This window comes from Thunnus thynnus, chromosome 19 (genome assembly GCF_963924715.1).
Source record: "Thunnus thynnus chromosome 19, fThuThy2.1, whole genome shotgun sequence".
Lineage (NCBI taxonomy): Eukaryota > Metazoa > Chordata > Actinopteri > Scombriformes > Scombridae > Thunnus > Thunnus thynnus.
In genome coordinates, this window is record NC_089535.1 from 8,011,581 (window position 1) to 8,030,960 (window position 19,380).

General features: G+C 38.7%; 1 protein-coding gene across 9 annotated transcripts in view; it reads left to right on the forward strand.

The window, feature by feature from the left end:
* fcho2 (FCH and mu domain containing endocytic adaptor 2) overlaps positions 1 to 19,380 on the forward strand; it is a 46,790-nt gene continuing 27,410 nt past the window's right edge. For 6 of the 9 annotated variants that reach the window (XM_067575392.1, XM_067575393.1, XM_067575394.1 and 3 more), the window contains exons 1-4: positions 10,471 to 10,581; positions 10,676 to 10,767; positions 16,772 to 16,846; positions 16,962 to 17,103. In XM_067575392.1, the coding sequence (XP_067431493.1) occupies positions 10,486 to 10,581; positions 10,676 to 10,767; positions 16,772 to 16,846; positions 16,962 to 17,103 (405 nt within the window). In that variant the 5' untranslated portion in view covers positions 10,471 to 10,485. Of the gene's footprint in view, positions 223 to 10,469; positions 10,582 to 10,675; positions 10,768 to 16,771; positions 16,847 to 16,961; positions 17,104 to 19,380 lie in introns of those variants that run through there. The other 3 variants (XM_067575387.1, XM_067575391.1, XM_067575389.1) reach the window with 2 other exon arrangements.

Genomic DNA, 19,380 nt, shown 5'->3' on the forward strand with positions numbered 1-19,380 from the left:
GGAGAGACGCAGTAGAGTACAACGGAGTGGAGGTGGAGTCTGAAAGGTGGGGAGGGAGAAGAAAGGGGAGAGGAGGAAAACGGGGAAAGGCAGATACAACAGAAACGGGGGGAGGACGGCGGATGAATTACGCTTTAAAAGTTGCATTACAACAAATTTGACAGTTGCGGCGAAGAGGAATAAAACAAGATGATAACGCCCTACTTCCTAGAGAATTTCTGGGTAGGTGGTGCTTTTTTTATTCACGGTGTTTACACCGGTGCTATTCCTTATTATTCTCCTGCTTGTGTTCCCTCCCTACCATGTTCATGTCAGCTAGGAATCACGTATTATTGACTTTGCTGAGGTAGTTGTCCGCTTTACAGGCTCACTCCGGTTAAAGCGGCGGTGTCCGGTGCCGCCAGACTGACTGGTCAGCAGCCGGCCATCGTTCATTTTCTTCGGCGATTATTATTTTGCCACCCCCGGGGTTTGGGCCTCTGTGCTGTAAACCCATCTAACTTGAAACCTCAAAGAATACACCCTCCGCCTCCGCTAATTGGCCGGCGCAGGCTCGCTTGGAATGTTTATGGTCAGTTCCATGAAAGCTATTGGTCGCTTCGGCTGTCAGTCACAGCCGTTGGACGTACGCGTCATTTTTCTTCCGTAACAAAGTTTCAGTGAGATGCCAGATGTTTAGTAAGTTAGCGAACAGGTTTTTTAAAAACACTAATTCAGCCTGATGCTGTGTTGGACATTTAGCTCACGTACAGCCGGTGTTGCAGCGTGTGTGCTGCTATTTCACAGTACACAGTGTTGTCTTTTCCCTGCCCAAAGGTCACTTCTCTCTCGATAATTATTTGACGTGGCTATGTTATAGCAAGTTAAAAAAAAAAAGTACATACATTACTGATTGGAATTTCGTCTGCAGTTCTGCTTTCACTGACCTGTTTTTTTCAGCGTTTATTGGTCTTTGCAATACACTAAATCCTTGAAGGAAGGATTCACAATTTTTCAAGTCTGTCTTAAAACAGTCAGGTGCCCAAATGAACACTGAAGTAGGCTTTTCTTCCTGTAATCATTCCTCCTGTTCATACAGGCCATTAGAAGATCCTTTCATAATACGTTTACAATGTATGTGATGGGGGCCAAAGTCCTTCTTCTGAGCAAAAACGTATTTAAAAGTTCATCTGAAGTTCACCTGTCCAAATTAGTCAAATCAAGTAGATTTCTTTCAACGTTACAGTCTGTTTAATGCCAAAGTTCCTCTTTTTGTTCCTATACTTTCACCGCAGTTCAACAGGGTTACATGTGGAGGAAACACAAAGAGGGAATTTTATGCTAAAAAGACATAAATGTTGCAAATATCCACTTGATTGGACTAACTCAGACTGCTGAAGCCTCATATAAGCTTCAGATAAGCTTTTAAACACACTTTTGTACCAAATGACAGTGTGGACACACTGTGTATTTTGGCCCCCATCACTTACATTGAAAGCGCATTAGAAGGGGATCTTTTAATAGCCGGTATGAACAGGAGGAAACATTACAGCGAGGAAAAAACTCTTTCAGTGTTCATATGGGCATCTGAATGTTGTTTTAAGACAGACTTGTAACAATTGTGAACCTATCCTTTAAAAACATCATTATTAAAAGTGAAAACAACCCAGGCTACAACGTCATTAGAGCTACAGCTGCAAGCTAAGGCCATGTGTTGCACTGTTGCCACTGCAGCAAGAGGTCGTGTTATTTCTAGTCATATATTGAGTCATATCTGAACTGTTAGACATGCTGAAATCTCTCTGGTTGACCACATTTTTTTCCCCCATTGAGCACAAAATGTTTCAGACAAAAGCTATAGACAAGTGTGATGACAGAAAGTGGCGGATAGGCAAAATGCTAATTAATGTGTTATTGATTTGCTCTGCTGTTTTTCAATGATTAGGTGTACTTACAGCTACAGAAAATGTGGCATTTAAATTGCATGTTGCCAAAATATATATATTTTACTTACCTTATGACTGCAGTGCTGATATGTTTAGCTTGTGCATTTGTCAACCAGTCGCTTAACTGGAAATAACCTCCATTATGGCTGCAACTAACCAATATTTTCATTATGGATTACTCTGTCGATTAGTTGTTTGGTGCATAAAATGTCAGAAAATTGTGAAAAAAGGTCGACCACTCTTTCCCAAAGCCCAATGTGACATCTTCAACTGTCTACAACTCAAAGATATTCAGTTTACTGTCATAGAGGACTATAGAAACCAGAAAATATTCACATTTGAGAAGGCAGAATAAGAGAATTTTGACTCAAAACGATCAATCCATTATCAAAATAGTTGGCAATTGATTCAATAGTATCTAATCTCAGTCTTCCATAAGGTGGGAAAATTCAACCCTAAGTTTTAGCCTCAGTTGACCTCAGTTCCAGCTGGTGAAGGCTGTTGGGAGTCTGCCGCTGACGAAAGCTGATAAAATGAACTTTGTTAGCGAAAACTACATTAAGCGTCTGAAGCAATTTGGAGATTACAGTGCTGTCAACCTCCAAAGCCTCTTTTTTTTTTTTTTTTTTTCTTATATATATAAAGGAGACTTCATCATTAACTAAATGGAAAAGAAGGGAGCCAACACACTCCTGATTCTTCAATCTGCCCTTTGTGCCCCCGCTGCGAGCCACAAGAGCATCCAGTGATGGCAAAGATCAGCTGTGTGTTTAACATGCAGGACACACACACACTTGGCATTAGGGGATGCATCCATTTCCCTTTGACTTGACTACAAATCATCGACACAAGCAGAGACGCATACACACACACACACACGTTAGCATGTCAAGATTCGAAACGGATCTCTTTCACTTTTGCACAGCACGCATGAGAGCACGCGCACGTAGATTTTCTCCATACCGTTCTTTCTTTTCAACTCTAGTCTTTTTTAGAGATCTTTTCCTTGTATGTAACCTTAAGCTTGAGTCTCTCATTCAGACAGTATCTCCCCTTCAGCTGAATAAACAAGTTCTTTAAGAATCAGGACAGACATGCTACTGCCATGTTGTTTTTTCTGTTAGAGTTGCAGCACTTGATTGGTCATCTCTGGCTGCAACATTTCCGCTCGCTAGATTTATTTGCACATCTCAAATAGCCATTTCCCCTTTTTTTTTTTTTTTTTTTCCTTCTTTTCTTTTCTCCGGGTGAAATGTGCATGAGTAGGTTTGTTCCCTGTTGGTCTGTTGATGAAAGTTTTCATGACACAAGTGTGGTGTATGTGATTGCTCCCACGTGTGCTGAAATGTTTCAGTTAGTAGGTTGCAGGTAATAGACCTAATGCCCTACATGTCTGATGAGCTTAACGCAGAGTCTTCCTCAGCGCTCCAGCAGTGTCATGGGAAAATAATAAGATGCCAGTGTAATAAGCAAACAGTGTTGATACAGCCAAGAGCCCCAGGGCATGCCTCTTCTCCCCGCTGTGTGTATTGTGTGTGTGGTCTAATAGGTTCTCACACACAAGTCACGGTCGCAATGCCAGAAGTGACATCCTGACATAAGAAGTGTCGCAATAAGAAGAAGAGACGGACAGTAGTGACGCATTTCCTCCATCTGAACCTTAAACACACAAACACGAGCTATATCGTTGCTTCACGTCTTTGTCTTTTAGAGGAAGGTCTTGCTGAGTTTTTTGCGACCGGACTGAGTTGCGAGGGTTTTTTTTTTTTGTGTGCGTTGTTAACACAGACTCTCAGTTGTGCTTGAAACAAAAATCCTGCCTCACGGTGGTTGTTTTGCTTTTTACTGCTTGTGTTTCCAGCTCTCATAAACTCCTACATGTGAGCTGGGTTTAGAGGTGGTTATATGGGGCATAAAGCTGTGACAGACTTAAGCTCCTCTGGGATTCATCCAGTAAGCCGTATACTCGATCTCACATCCCTAACCATAAGTAGTGGTCAACTTCTTTGTGTTTATACCACAAACAAGGCCCGCTGTGTGTGTGTGTGTGTGTTGCTGTTGGTCTGATGAGTTGCGACAGCTCAGTGCACCGCTCCCAGACCTCCCTGGTCACATGACCGAGGGCAGACACTCTGATGTCATTCTGCTGTCTGCCCGCTTGCTCTCTCTCTCTCTCTCTGTGCTCAAGGCTCTGGGGTCTACAGGCTACACTGTGTTTTTTTTACAGCCTGTCTGGATAGAGAGTGAGAGAGAGAGAGAGAGAGAGGGGAGTCTTGTTTATCTGTGTTGAAACGCCTCGGTTAAAAGTGTGCGGTCATACATAATTTTCACCGCTTTCACCTGAACATTCATTCAGAACATGAACACTCTTGATCCTACCTGACCCCCCCCCCCCCAGTTTTTTTTTCGTTTGCAAGTGGAAATTATATGACCAAGACTTCCTAAAGCACACTTAGCCTTCCTATGATACATTTTGCACCATTATGTGATGAATACATACACTATATACACCACAGCAGTGACTTTAACAGCCATTACAATGTCATTTTTGTTAGTTCTCCTTACAAATTAAGAGGAATAGGTTTGTTTTGGAGGTAGTCCCACTTAGCAGCCATATTTAGTGTAATTTCTATACATACGCTGTGTTATTGAGGGAAATCATAGGTTACTTGGCAATCAAGGAAAAACAAATAATCGAAACAGTCTATCAAGCTGATTTCATTGTGGTTATCGTTTGTTGTTTGAAGAGGACGGTATAATACGGAGAGATAACCAGGGCTCTTTCCGTGTCATGGGTTGCATTACTGTCTGTCAGGCAATAAACGTTTGATTCCCTACACTCAGGATATTGAAAGTGGTATTACTCTCTAAAACAGAAAAGAGTAAAAATTCCTGTCCTCTTCTGCCCAGCAGATGTTACATGATAAACTGTGGCATTGTGGTCTGGCTTATCTGTCCTTTAAGGTGGCATTTCAGATTAGGGATGTCGGCTTTCTAACTGTTTCTCTTTTTTTTTTGTGTTGATTTTACTGTGTAATAACGCTGACGTTACACTGATGTTGTTCTGTGTGAAAACAGTACAGTAATTATTTTAATAGAGGTTTGCTGTGTGTTTTCTGGCCATAGATGGATATCTCTTATTGATTTAAGAGTCTGTGTGCTGATGAGAACGCTAAAGAATACAGTAATATCTTCATATAAGAGCAGACGTTGTCCTCTGGGGTTTTGGTCATGTGATACATCTTAAATGTTTTTTCTTTTTCCTGGTCTTTGTTATTGAAAGACAAAACATGCCAAATAGGCTTGTAACTGACAATTATTTTCATTTAGCGCTGCAATGATTAATCAATCACACGGTCGCCAGAAAATTAATGTGCAACTATTTTGATAACTGATTAATCATTTGAGTAGATTTTTAAGCAAAAATGCCAAACATTCTTCTTCTTCTGTTTTACATCATCACAAACTAAAAATCTTTGGGTTTTTGACTGTTGGTTGTTCAAAGCAAGACATTTGAAGGCATCACCAAGGACTCTGGTGAAAATGTGATTATTGTGAATTGTGAAGGTTGATTTGGAAACAATTTTCTGACATTTTATACAAAAAAATGGTTAATAAAGAAAATAATTGGCTGATTAATAAATAATAAAAAGCTGCAGCCATATTTTCATTACCGTAATATGCCAGATATTTTTGTCTGTTAATGGTTTGATCCTTAAAATGTCAGAAAATAGTGACAAATACCCATACAACTCTCTGTAGACCAAAAAGATGTCTTCAGGTTGCTTTTTTCGTTTTGTCTGACCAACAGTTTACAACCCAGAGACATTCAGGTTGCACATTCTCACATCTGAGAAGCTAGAACAAGAGGATGGACTACTCGTTGCAGCTCTAATGCCAGACTTCAAGCAATGCATGGTGTTGTGTGTGTTTGTAGCACTGTGTGTTCTTCTGGTCTAAAAGCCTGATAAACATGCAGGTGAGACATCGTCTGATCTGTCCTTTCGTCTCATTTCATCAGGAACCGTTTAACCCGCTCCTAGTTTTGAGTAAATATCACTTGAACCATCCAGTCGTGCACAAATTTTATTAGAAATTAAAGGGTTAAATTGTCTTCAGGAAATAGATGTAATCACAGATGTTAAGCTTTTGTTTGCATAATAATTATAACTCCAGTTGAGAGTTCCTTGAACCCTCAACAGTCAGTGTTCAAGGACCTGAGTCTTAGTAGCTGTTATTTTCCAAGGAAAAAACACACCACTTTTAGTCTAAATACCACTATATATAACCTGAGGCTATACTTAATTGCTGCTGTATATTAAATCCTGCATTTAATAGCGAGTGAAGTTGCCGCTCTTTCCATCCAAGCTCACCTTCTCCCTGCGTTTTGAGTGAAAACAGTCTCTCCTCAGCAAAAGCTTTAGGGCACGTTCAGCCATGACGTAAGCCGTCTAGTTGCCCTTACCTACTTTTTTTTTGCAGCCTAAAGCATACAAAGAAGCTGAGTCTCCTGTAGTCTGTGAGTGTTAGTGATATAGTGCAGTATTTCACAGCCAGTATTGAAGGTTCATGTCGGAATCTGTGATAAATATTTGCACAAACTGAATATTGGACAGCTTACACCCTTCTCCCTCTCCTCCTTTTTTATGAACTCCTATCAGTCTGTAGTAAAGCGATCTAAGCTGCAAACTGTGCTGCAAACAAACCCGTGATTGACACATGCGCTAACCCCACAGCGTGTTATTCTCCTTTGGGGTGGGGCAGAGAGCTAAAAAACCTCTCCATCTAAATCCAAGCATAATAAGTCCTTCTGAATTTCACAATGTGTGGTTGGAATATTAAACAGCCCTCACGACGGCTTTCATCAATGAGTCTCCAGACGAGGACATTGAGAAACTGTGCGGGACTCTGGTCCCCCCCCCCCCCGCTGCCGCACAAGTACATGTAAACTAGCTTGTAGAATGATTAGAGATTCGTAGTTAATTTTAAAGGATAGGTTCACGGTTTTTGAAGTCTGTCTTATAACAATAGTCTGGTGCCCATATGAACACTGAAAGAGGTTTTGTAATGGTTCCTCCTGTTAATACTGGCCGTTAAAGATCTTTTACAAGTGTGATTACAATGTAAGTGTTAAAAAATTCCCTGTTTGTGTCTCCCCAGACACAGTTATGTTGCGCACAGAAAGAAGAGTAACAAAAAGAGGGAATTTTGTAATAAAAAGACTTTGAAACTTTGAAACATATTCACTCGATTTGACTAATTTGGACAACTGATGCCTCCATGTTAGCTTCAGATAAACTTTTAAATACATTTTTGCACAGCAGAAGGAAGGACTGTGGATTTTGTCCCCCATCGATTGCATTGTAAGTGTATTATGAAGGGTTTTTTTAATGGTCAGTATGAACAATAGGAGCAAGACACTATTATTACTAAGACAGGTTTCAAGACAGGTTTGAAAACCGGTGAACCTATCTTTTAAATCTCAGACGTTTCATGTTTTGTTTTGTTTTTAAGGTGATGCTTTTATATTCTCGGCGACCGCTTTGTAAGATTTTTTTTTAGAATGGATTCCTGTATTGTAACTCAGTAAAACGTCAAAAACGCCCAGAACTGTTTCCTGTGTTTGTTATTATTTTTCTTGTGTATTCACTGATATCAGATTCCACATGAGCACACTTTTACACAGAATGGACTTTCTTCCTGTTGCCGTTCTGCTCTGTTTGAGCCTGTGTGGGTGTGTGTGTGTGTGTGTTTTCACTCACTTTTGTCACTTCCCTGTTTTGTGGACTGATTGGCCAATTGTCAGTGCGTCTTTCAGTTTGTGTTTCTTATTGTGTTGCCAGTTTAGTGTAAGTATTACGTAAGGTTAGTGTAATGCTTTCTGTCTTACCTTTCCGTCTTGATATCTAATGCAGTAGTTCTGTAGCTTGCGTATCATGCTGTTTGCTGTAGGCAGGGTAACGACTACACATGTACTTTTTTATATTTATCTTGTTACGACAGGAAACACATATCAGTGGTCTGCTCGTTGAGGTAAAATGTAGGGCGGTGAGCTGTAGCGTTGAGAGGGATACTTTCATTTCAGTGTCTGTTTGTTCTGTAAATATGGTCCTATTGAAACTACCTCTGAGCTTCAATTTCACACAAACCTTCTGACCTTTCATCTTTGTCAATGGAGGGAAAAACAAGGCTAGACCCTATGTGTTAAAGCTGCACACTGCACAGCTGCACTGAAGTTGTAGCTTGTATACTGCTGAGTGTGGATCACTCCAGGAACCAGGAAATATCTGTTTGACAGTCTGGGGTTGAGGTGGAAAAAAAAAAAAAGTTGACAGGCAGAATCAGACAAGAATGTGGATGAACTGCGGTGTGGACTGTGGTGTTGCTTATCATGTTCACTTCCGTCTTCATTTTCGCGAAAGTATGACATTTTCTTAAAGGGGACATATCAAGCGTTTTGTGATTTTCTGTTATTTTTATACTGATATGATGTCAGATGTCTATGTTAAACATGGTCAAAGTACTAAAACTTGAGGTGAGTGTGTGTAAAAAAAGCTCCCTGCAAGTCAAAAGCCAAGGTTTCAGCCGATTTGTTTACAAAGCTACCTCTACTTCCTCCTCGTGATGACATCAGAATGTTACGTAGCCTGTGATGCTAAGGTTGCTCCACGGGTTGTTTGCATTGTCCACTCGCATATTTCAGATCGGATTCAGGCTCAAACATGTACGGATGTATTTGTGAAGTTCTCATTTAGAGTAAAGAACGAGAAAAAAAAGTGAAATCCTGCTACTGTTGTTTGATTAAGTAGCCTTCCAAGCCGTTAAAAGTCTGCCAATTCGCAGCTCCCAGAAGCTAACCAATGCGCTAAAACGGCCTGTTTCAGACAGAGGCTGAACTGAGAGGCTGCATAAAGGTATAAGATATATAGGCCTACGTTTTTTTTAAAATGTAAATTATGCAGATATATTCCAGTAAAGCCCCAGAATATAAATATAGACCTGGAAATGTGCATGATACAGTATGTCCCCTTTAAAGTCTCCATTTGACACCATTAGGAAGAGCTAATGCTTAAGTCCTCCAGATATCGATTAAAAGACTTTATAACATTTAAAGCATTTGCCTAACAAGATGTCTCAGATTATCCCAATCAATTATTGTGATTATTATTGTAATCTATTAGGCCACACGCCTGATCTAAGCGGATCTGTTCTCTGAGACAATTTATGTTTCAACAAAAGGGCATTTCCTCGGTTCAAGCCATGATTTGTATGTTTCCTCCTTTCACTGAACCAGCCTAATGGAGGGAGATGAGGAAGTAAAGGGATTCTTGTTCTTCTCTTTTCAGAAGTGACAAGAAAGATTTGAATTTAAGCCATGTCATTCTGCGGTTATTTTCCAAACGGATGGAGCTCTTACAAACGCATTAGGGCTGCAACTAGAGCTGCAAAGATTATTTGATTAATCAAGTAGCATAAAATGAATCAGCAACTATTCTGATAATCGATTAAGTCATTTTTTAAGTATAAATACAAAATATTGCCTCTTGAATAGGAGGATTTGATGCTTTTCTTTGTTTTGGATGCTTATGTGATAGTAAACCTAAAGATCTTTGGGACTGTTGGTCAGACAAAACAGGGCACTGGAAAACATCACTATGGATTTTCTTGATGTTACATACCAACTCTATTAATCAAGAGATTTAATCAATCAAGAATGAAAATAATAGTTGCAATTCTAGCTACCCCTTTCACAAAGCCCAAAAGTACTTTTTAATGTTGCTAATTTTGTACGACCAACTATCCAAAAACAAAAATCTTCAATTGACATTCATAGAAGACTAAAATAAACAGCAAATATCTACATTTGAGAAACATCAAAAACTAGTGAATTTGTGGAGTTTTTGCTTAAAAATGACTGATTAATCGGTTATCGAAACGATTGAAGAATAATTTTCTGTTTGAACTAATTGCTTCCAACCATGGAAGTCATTCTAGCAAAGGACATTTGACATCTATCTAGTATTACAGCTCATAAATGAGGTTCATTATCTGATTCAGCCAGCTGTCTAACTATGTGATTGATTATGCTGAGCCAACTTCCTTATCAGTCCCAGCGTTTGATATCAATCTGTTATCATGCAGGATGTAGCTTAGTAACAAAGTGCTTCTTACTGGAAGTTCTTCTATGCAAACGTGTTGGTATGATACTGTGATTGTTTTGCTTTCTATAACTAATTCATTGTAGGTTTTATTCACTTTCTCCTTTATTTTACCTTTTATTTAACATGTAAACCATTGTCGAGTATTTAATTTACTATAAAGGTATCATCATTAGCTTATCAAACATTTTATCAAACCTAAACCCAACGTTTTCCTTTATTATTAATTATTCAGAGGTATGTTTGCATTTTTAAAGCATCTGTGTAACTAGACACCTAGTGGCATGGTTACGGCAACACAGACAGACACCTCCCTGGCTATTTCTGGTTTCTTATTTGCTTGAATCTTAGACCGATCTACAACAATTTCAGATATTTTTTAACATCCGTTACCCTCAAACATGGCCAAGATGAGTATGGTTGACCAGAGTCTACTTCAAACGCAGCTGGAAGCCATGCAGACAATGAGATTGCTGCTTGTAGAGAAAGCCTTCACGGTAATGTACGATCAATAACTGAGGTAGCGTTGTCGTTTGTTGGTGCTTGTTTACTGATCTGTCTTCATTCTTTTTTTTTGTATCTGAAATACAGGGTGAAAAAAACAATGGCTTCGATGTGTTGTACCACAACATGAAGCATGGCCAAATTTCCTCCAAGGAGTTGACAGACTTCATCAGAGAACGGTAAGTCACATCAACAGCAACACATCTGGTCTTATTATTAAGAGGTGGCCCTTTTCCAAACAGTGTGGTTAATCTATCACATATTACAAATTACTCATTAACCTATTATAAAGTGCTTCAATAAATGTCTTACCTGTCTTTGTTCTCTGGGTATTTAAATCAATCAGCACCTGCAGGTCTGGTTCCTTGTATTGTGCTTGTAATAACACCCAAAGACTGTGCTGAGACTGCAGCTAATCCACTCTCAATTTGCCTGACTGCTATAGATGTACAGACCGGTGACAAATTAAAGGAAAATATGAATACGGAAACTTAATTTGCCCACAGTTTCACCATAAGACATGCCATAAAAACATAAAAACATACATATAACAAGACATCCTTTCAGTATAGTTCCAAGGAAGGATGATGGGACTTGATTTACTGCAATCCTAGTTTTATTTATTACCATGAAACCACTTGGGACAAAGGATTTCTTGTAGATATTTATATTCGCTATCGGTAATCTATAACGTCTCCTTGAGGGTAAAGGTTCAAATTCACCGTAGAGTGGGTGAGAAGGGTCATTAATAATTCAGTTCATCATACATAACTATTCAGCTGCTTTTGAGGCTTCACTAAGATTTTGGAGGCCATGTTCACTGTTTTCTGCAGCTTGTTCCTCCTCTCAATGTTCAGAACACTGTATCACATGATCATGTGAAAAGATAGGATGCTTTCCACTAGACTCTTATTCACAGTTTCCAGAATATTTTGACTCACTCCAAAATTGTTGACATAGCAAGTGGAGGCGTTGTGAACATTTTTTAAAAATGCGGTCAGTATTTTCCTTGAAGCTAAGACTACTGTCGATATATATATACCAAGGTATTTAAATTTTATTATTTTATTTATTGGCTGCATTAAATCTTAACTGTTTTGTATGATGAGCTCTCAATATAAAGTGTCTCAGTAAGGTGTTGGGCCTCCATGTGCCAGCAGAACAGCTTCAATATGCCTTGGCATTGATTGTACAAGTCTCTGAACTCTTCTGGAGGGATGAACACCATTCTTCCAAAAGATATTCCCTTATGTGGTGTTTTGATGATGGTGATGGAGAGCGTCGTCTAACACGTCAGTCCAAAATCTGCCGTAGGTGTTCAATTGGGTTGAGATCTGGTGACTGTGAAGGTCATAGCATATGATTCACATCATTTTTATACTCATCAAACCATTCAGTGACCTTTTGTGCCCTATGAATTGGTGCATTGTCATCCTGGAAGAGACCACTCCCATCAGGTTGGAAATGTTTCATCATAGGATAAAGGTGATCACTCAGAACAACTTTGTATTGATTTGCAGTGACCCTTCCCTCTAAGGGGACAAGTGGACCCAAACCATGCCAGCAAAATGCCCCCCAAAGCATAACAGAGCCACCAGACCCCCTCACTGTAGGGGTCAAGCATTCAGGCCTGTACCGTTCTCTTGGTGTATGCCACACATGCATTCGTCGAGAATATGGTGAAGGATGACTCATGTTGACCATATCACTTTTTTCCACATCTCTGTAGACCAGTACCTACAGTTTTCATTCATCTTTGTAATGAGAGATTCATGCACTGCAACCCTACTATAACATCCCTCTCTATGTAATTGTCGACTGACTGTTCTTGCCGACACAGTCTGATCACGTCCTGCATTGACATTCTCAATCACCTGAGGAAGAGTTGCTCTTCTGTTTTTCCCCTTACATATCGCACTAAAGCACGAGCATCACGGTCACCAAATGTGCACTGTCGACCACAATTTCTGACCCTATTTACTGATGATGATCCCATAGATTTAAATGCAGATGTGACTTTGGCCACTGTTCCTATTGAAACACCAGCCAGTTGAGCAGTCTTTGTTACTAAAGCTCATGCCATCCGTGCCCCAACAATGAAGCTCTTTCAAAGTCACTTAGCTCAGCATTTTTACACATGCCACAGAGCATGATTGGATGTTAATTGCTTGATTGTACCACGCACTGCACCTGTGGAAGCGTCTGCATTTGTTATGTTTCTCCACTCATTTATTCAGCTTTTTTGCTTTAATTTGTCACCTGCCATGTACATCTCTGACCAAATGGTTTTATTCTATCAAAATCCAATAGAGAGTCTCCATATTTATCATGAAAATTAACCAGTAAAATTAGAGCAAAGTGTGAATGTTACATAAACTTAACCTCGCTGTGGAAGGAGCTTAAACCTGCGCCCAACCCGTAACCTGGCATTATCTTACACACCTCCTGCCTCTGCAGCTTGATAATACCATAATAATAGCTCCTTTTCAAATTTCAAATTCTTCCCACCTCTGTAAAGATTAGCTTCACTGTGTGAGAGGGGTATGTTTATTACCTACCCCATGATAGATGGTCTACCACTGGAATTCAGCACTGGATTCCATTGTCTACCTAACTCTGAGGAATGCACTCAGTCACTCGGATAGCTCGATGTTACATTGGGTTTAATATTTGACATGCTTGATCACCTGTGTCTTATTAAGTCTTATGAAAGCCAAGTAAAATCAGCTTCTTTTTCCTTTTGATAGTGGTTTTAAAAGGCAAATTTTCACATACTTAACCCTTACGTACTATCCATATTCTGACCCCCACAGTATCCCTTCATAATTAGTCTCTGTACCAAACTTCTGAACTACAAATCTATTTTTCATTCATAAATACTTTATCAGTCATCATAAATGGTTGATTCATCCTTAATGAGGCTTTCAGAGAGCAGAGATTGAGGGAAAAAAACATTCACAATCACATTATATTATGGCCCTAAAACAGCCATCATGATTGCAATGAATGTTATTTGAATGTGAACATATTTGAATGGGGATTTTTACATTTAACGGGTCAATTTCTTTCTATAAAAATGTGTATCAGCTGCACACAAATGGAAACAAAGTTGAAATATTTCCATTTTTGTATATTCTGTGTTACTTTATGAAAAGTCATAAAATTTCAGGCTAAAAAAAAAGCATTCAGAGTGTTTTTACTGCTCTAAAAATGTAAAAATGGGTCAAATTTAACCTGAACTGATACGTAAGGGTTAATCACATCCGCATTTATTCCTTTGGTGACAGGCTGCAACAAAGGAAAAACACACAAAAATGAAATGTGACTCTCTATTGCTAATGATGATGATGCTTGTTATTGCTAGCGCACCACTTGTAAAGATTACCGCCGCTTAACTGTTCAAACACATTCATGTTGTAATAAATCATCGTTTAGCTTTTCACTTTGCTTAAACATTAGCTCTCTTCACAGCCTGCAAGCATGTAATTGTTTATACTGCTATCATGTATTATTCATAAGGAAAGTCATTTTTTGGGGGGGGCACAGAAGGTCAGGTTTTAATTTATTGTGTTTATATTGTTTAGGAGTATCGTAATTCTTATCGCACTGTGCCAGACTCCAGGTTTTAAGTTCATATGGTGGGACTAGTGATGATGTTTCATGGGTTTACCTTTCTGAAAAACAACACAATAGCTCCCTCTGGTGGAGGAAAGAGCTCTGTGCACGGTGGTAATCTATCCCCAGCATCTTTCCCAGCCACTCTATCAGATCTCCAGGCATTTTGAGGCTAAAATTATATTAGCAAGCATTATAAATACTTAGGCATGAGATTGTTCAACAAAATTGTCAAACATCTCACTCAAAAACTAAAAATTCAAACTGAATTCTTGCACCAGAACAGAGTTTTTTTTCTCATTTCAAAGCAGAGAGCAGATCATGCAATCTACCACACTGTCCACATTAGATTATGGAGACATCCTGTGTGCTCATGCTGCGGCCTCCACCCTTAAACCCCTGGATGCCATCTACCACAGTGCCATTTGATTCATTACAGCTGACAGCTATAACTGTGAGTTATATGAAAAGGTTGGATGGTCGTCACTGGCGTCTAGAAGACACCAGCATACCTGTGTCTTCTTTTATAAGGCCTTGCTATTTAAGTTGCAGAGTTATTTAACATCTTTAGTTGAGCTCAGAGCTAATAACCATGACACCAGATCACAGAGCAGGTTGGCTTTAATAATTCCTCATACGAACTCTGAACTGGAACAGACTGGTTTCCAGCACTATGCATCTCATTACTGGAATGAAGTGCTACACAGCTTGTTCCTCTGAGGGACTTTAAAGTTTTACTAGCTGCTGTTCTTCATAATGTTTGTGATTGTTTGTTGTGTGTCTGAGAGTACATGATGATTGTGTTGTGATTGTGATGACGTCCTATTGTGATCCTGTGTAGATGTAACTTGTGTAAGATCTCAATCTCAATGATATTTCCTGAATAAATACAGCTTAATAATAATCTCCAAGAGACACACACACACATCCATAAATGTAAATATTTAATTTAAAAGACAGAAAAATATTTGCTTACAGCTGTTTTATTCTTATTTTACTCTAAGTGGGCATGACCACAGATGGTCAGATGTTACTTGAAGTTGTCTTGTTCACATAGAATAAAAAGAGAACTAAAATAATTTCAGTCCACAGATAAACATTCAGACTATAGTCCTCTATAGCAACTATTGTAAACACAACCTCCAACATGCATTAAATATTTTTAGTTTTTAAAAACAAGTAAAAAGTTGTGTGCATATATGAATATGAAAGAGAAAGGAAAGAAAAAATCTGACTGACAGTAAAATTTAGGAGAAGCGTTGTGGCTGTAGAACTGTAGTAAAACAACAGAAAATGAATTGTCAACTAGGCTAAAATCCTCTTAAATGTGAATATTTTCTAGTTTCTCTAGCCTTCTGTGACAGTAAACTGAATATCTTTGGATTGTGGGCTGTTGGTCGGGACAAAACAAGACATTTTAAGTTGCATCTTGGGTTTTGGGAAACAGTGATAAAACATTTTTCACCATTTTTCTGAACTTTTTTAGACCAAACAACTAATCGATTAATTGAGAAATGAATCAACAGATTAATCGCTAATGAAAATAAGCGTTAGTTGTGGCTGCCAAGTGTGTTTTGCACATTGGGCGTGTGCCCACTCTGTGAATGATAATCCTCTTGTCTGTGAAACGCACACAGAAGTCAAACATCAGCCTTTATGAGTCCTGGTTTTGAAATAGAAACATTTACTTTTTACACTGTTGTTAAAAGGCAGAAGTTACTGCTGGCACTGTGGCAGAATGTACAACATGATAATAGTAACAAAATAAACTGCCATTGTGAAGATGTGAACTCACACAAACATGTGAAAGTGTGAACGTAACCCATAATGCTTGTCTTTTTTAGCTTGTCTCATCCTCCGTGCTGTTGTTGTTGTTGTTGTTGTTATTGTTGTGTTACGGGTGAGTTTGTTTGCTTGTTCCTCCACTGGAGGTGTGTGTTTGTGTCTGTGTGTACCTTTTTATGTGTGTGTGCGTGCACGTTTGTCCCGTTTCCCCCTGGCTGACCTTGTTCCTGTGACGTGACTACACAGAGAGGCTGGTTAAATGAGACATGCATAATTCAGGCTTTCATTATAACACGCCTGCAGTTTTTTTTTGGTTCTTTTTTGTTAGTTTTGTTTTTTCACTCCTGTCACTTTGCTGCAGAACGAAGGAATTAAAAAAAAAAAAAAGGGGTAAACTGAGAGAAGCAGGGGATTCAAACACTAGCTTTCACACTCTGTCAGCTTCAACATGGGGTTTAAGAACTAATCACAAGCCAAACCACACTTATTTGCCCACACACAGCGCATGTGGTCAAACATTTATGTTGCAAGTTCTGTGTGGGTATTCTTGGCAGGGATCTTCATTTGTTCAGCGGCATGCCCTATTTGAGCCATAACCTAGTTGCAAATACTTAGGAAAAACTTTGTCATACTGTATAATAGAAGGATTTTTAAAGGCAGAGTTGTTATCTTGACACTATTGGCACATCATACTTATAAACCTGAGAACTTGAATAGTTATTTTTAACTCATTTTTTATTGATTTAATAAATAATCTCTCTGTTTTTCTTCGCTCTGTCCTAGGAGTACTATCGAAGAGGCTTATGCCAGGTCGATGACCAAACTTGCCAAGTCAGCTGGCAACTTTTCTCAGCTTGGGTGAGTATAAACAGCTTTCTGAGTGTAAAAAAAAAAAACAACAGTGCGAATGAATGGCTTCAAAGTCCATGTCCCGTCCTAGCCTCTGAAGTGTCTTGTCATCTTTTTGTCCCAGGACATTCGCTCCGGTGTGGGATGTGTTCAAGACCTCGACAGAGAAGCTGGCCAGCTGTCACATGGAGCTAGTGAGGAAGCTGCAGGAGCTTATAAAAGAAGTTCAGAAGTATGTGGAAGAGCAGGCCAAAGCACATAAAAAGGTAAGAAGATGAAGAACAAAACTGTTGCACAAATGTAGAAATTGGAGCAGGATATTGTTTGAAAATGTTTGATACTAGCGCCGTTTGATCAAAGAACAGATTTGAGCAACTATTTGATTCCAGCTTTCAGTACTTGAGTACAGCTTTCAGCCAACTATTTTGATAATCAATTCATTGTTTTGAGTCATCTTTCAAGAAAAAAAATCTCTGGTTCCAGCTTCTGAAATGAATATAATTCAAGATGAATGAATATTTTCTTATTTCTTGTAGTCTCCATAGATAGTAATCTGAATATTCTCTTTGGATTTTGGACAAAACAAGACATTTGAGGACGTCTCCTCGTGCTTTTGGAAACAGCGGTTGACGTTTTTCACCATTTTCTGACATTTTATAGACCAAAAAAAAATACCGATTGAATCGATAATGAAAATAATCGTCGGTTGCAGCCCTAGTTTGATACCCAGCCCGAATCAAAGTGCAAACATGTGTCTGACACTCCTTTCTTTGAACAGTTTTTCTTCTTCTTGTCACAAGTAGTTTGCAGCTCCAGTGTTGCCGCAATTTAGTTTCATTGAAAAGAGTTAAATATAGACCCATTCTCACGTCTTGTTTTTTTTTTTTTTTTATCAGATGTTTCTCACTCTAGTTATTCCCCCTTAGATTGAAAGAAGTTGACAGTTTGACTTCTTTTAATAGATGATTCCATCTTGAGAAAACATAGCCTGCAGTATTATTTTATGAAGCAATTTTTTTTTAACACCTCACTCCTCTATCTCACCCCCCCCTGCTAAGACACACCATTAGCTCATATCTCATGCATGAAGCCACAGAACACACAGAAAAAAGAGGACCTCTGAATTAGAGGAGTTGTGTTTGTGCTTTCAGCTTGACAAAAAGGCTGTCAGAGTTTCTCTCAGTCACCTCCCTGCACTCCCCTGCTCTCGCTCTCTGCTGCGGTGTTAACGGTCAGATATAGCGCATACTGAACTTAAGCGGTGTGAATAACACCCGCCCTGAAGTAGGCGCCGGAAATGTGTGCATAATTTAGTGTTGCTTATAGTTTATATTACACAATAACCACGTCAAAATGGATAAGAAAGTGATGATAAGGAGTAAAACAAATGAACAACCAAGTTTACTGTATGGCCACTTTCATTTTAAGTCATTACAACTTGATCATATTTCTCTTTTTATGGCTTAAAGTAAGTTGATGCCAGGAGCTATAGAAATAGAACAAACACCACTATATTAGTAGCTTTCATTGTTCCTGTGTGTGTCACATGCTGGCGAGTAGTGTTGAACCGGAGCAATAAGAGACTGAAATTGTGCGTTACGTTTTGTTTTTAAATCACATAATTAAGGCTTAGTAGTCGATGAGCGAATCATCTGTCGGAGACACCTCAGACGACTGTGATTCAAATCGAGTCGAGTCTTTTTTTTGGTTTTGTTTTGTTTTTGTCAGTCAGTGTGTATTACAATAACAGGATAAAACAGATAGAAGCTTAGAAAAATGCACAGGGATAACATTTCAATGAGGAATTATAAATAAAGGGGAATCATGAATATGTTTGAAGAGGAGAAGTTATTATTTCAAAAGCGGGTAATGCTGTGAATTTATTTAAAATAGTCAGGCCTACTGTTTTTATTTTCATCTAAAAATGATTCCAATCTCAAATCATTTCATTTGTTAATGTATTCTTGTTTAGATGTATTAGTTTTTATGCCTAAAGAGCAATAAAGAAGTAGGCCTATCCTGTTGAAGAAGAGATGTCAGTTATTTCACAGCAAATTTATTTTCACAGTGAATTTATTTTAAACCGTTTGTTTATTCATCTACACGTTGTTTTTAATGTTTAAAGTGAAATTAAAAATAGAGCATAAGAGCTGGATTTAAACACATACATATGTGCCGCCTGTCTCGTTATTCCAATAAATCCATATGGTGGCCTGACATTATATGTCGGTAATTCAAAAAGGGTGTAATTCAAATCTTGCATCATATGCAGCTGTCTTTTATTGATTTTTTTTTTTAAATGCTTAAAAATATGTTCCCATGACTCTGTTTCATTTGACCATGTTAATGTGACTGAAATCATCACTGAAACTCATGCCAATGGATTTTCTGGTTGCCAGATAGTCTATATGAAAAAAAACAAAACAGGAACGAATAGTCGAATCTTTGTATTGAACAGCCAAATCGGAGTCGGGTTCAGCCATACACATAATAAACAAGGGTATCCGAGGACAAGTGTTGAATGTGTATTATGTTAACGTGAA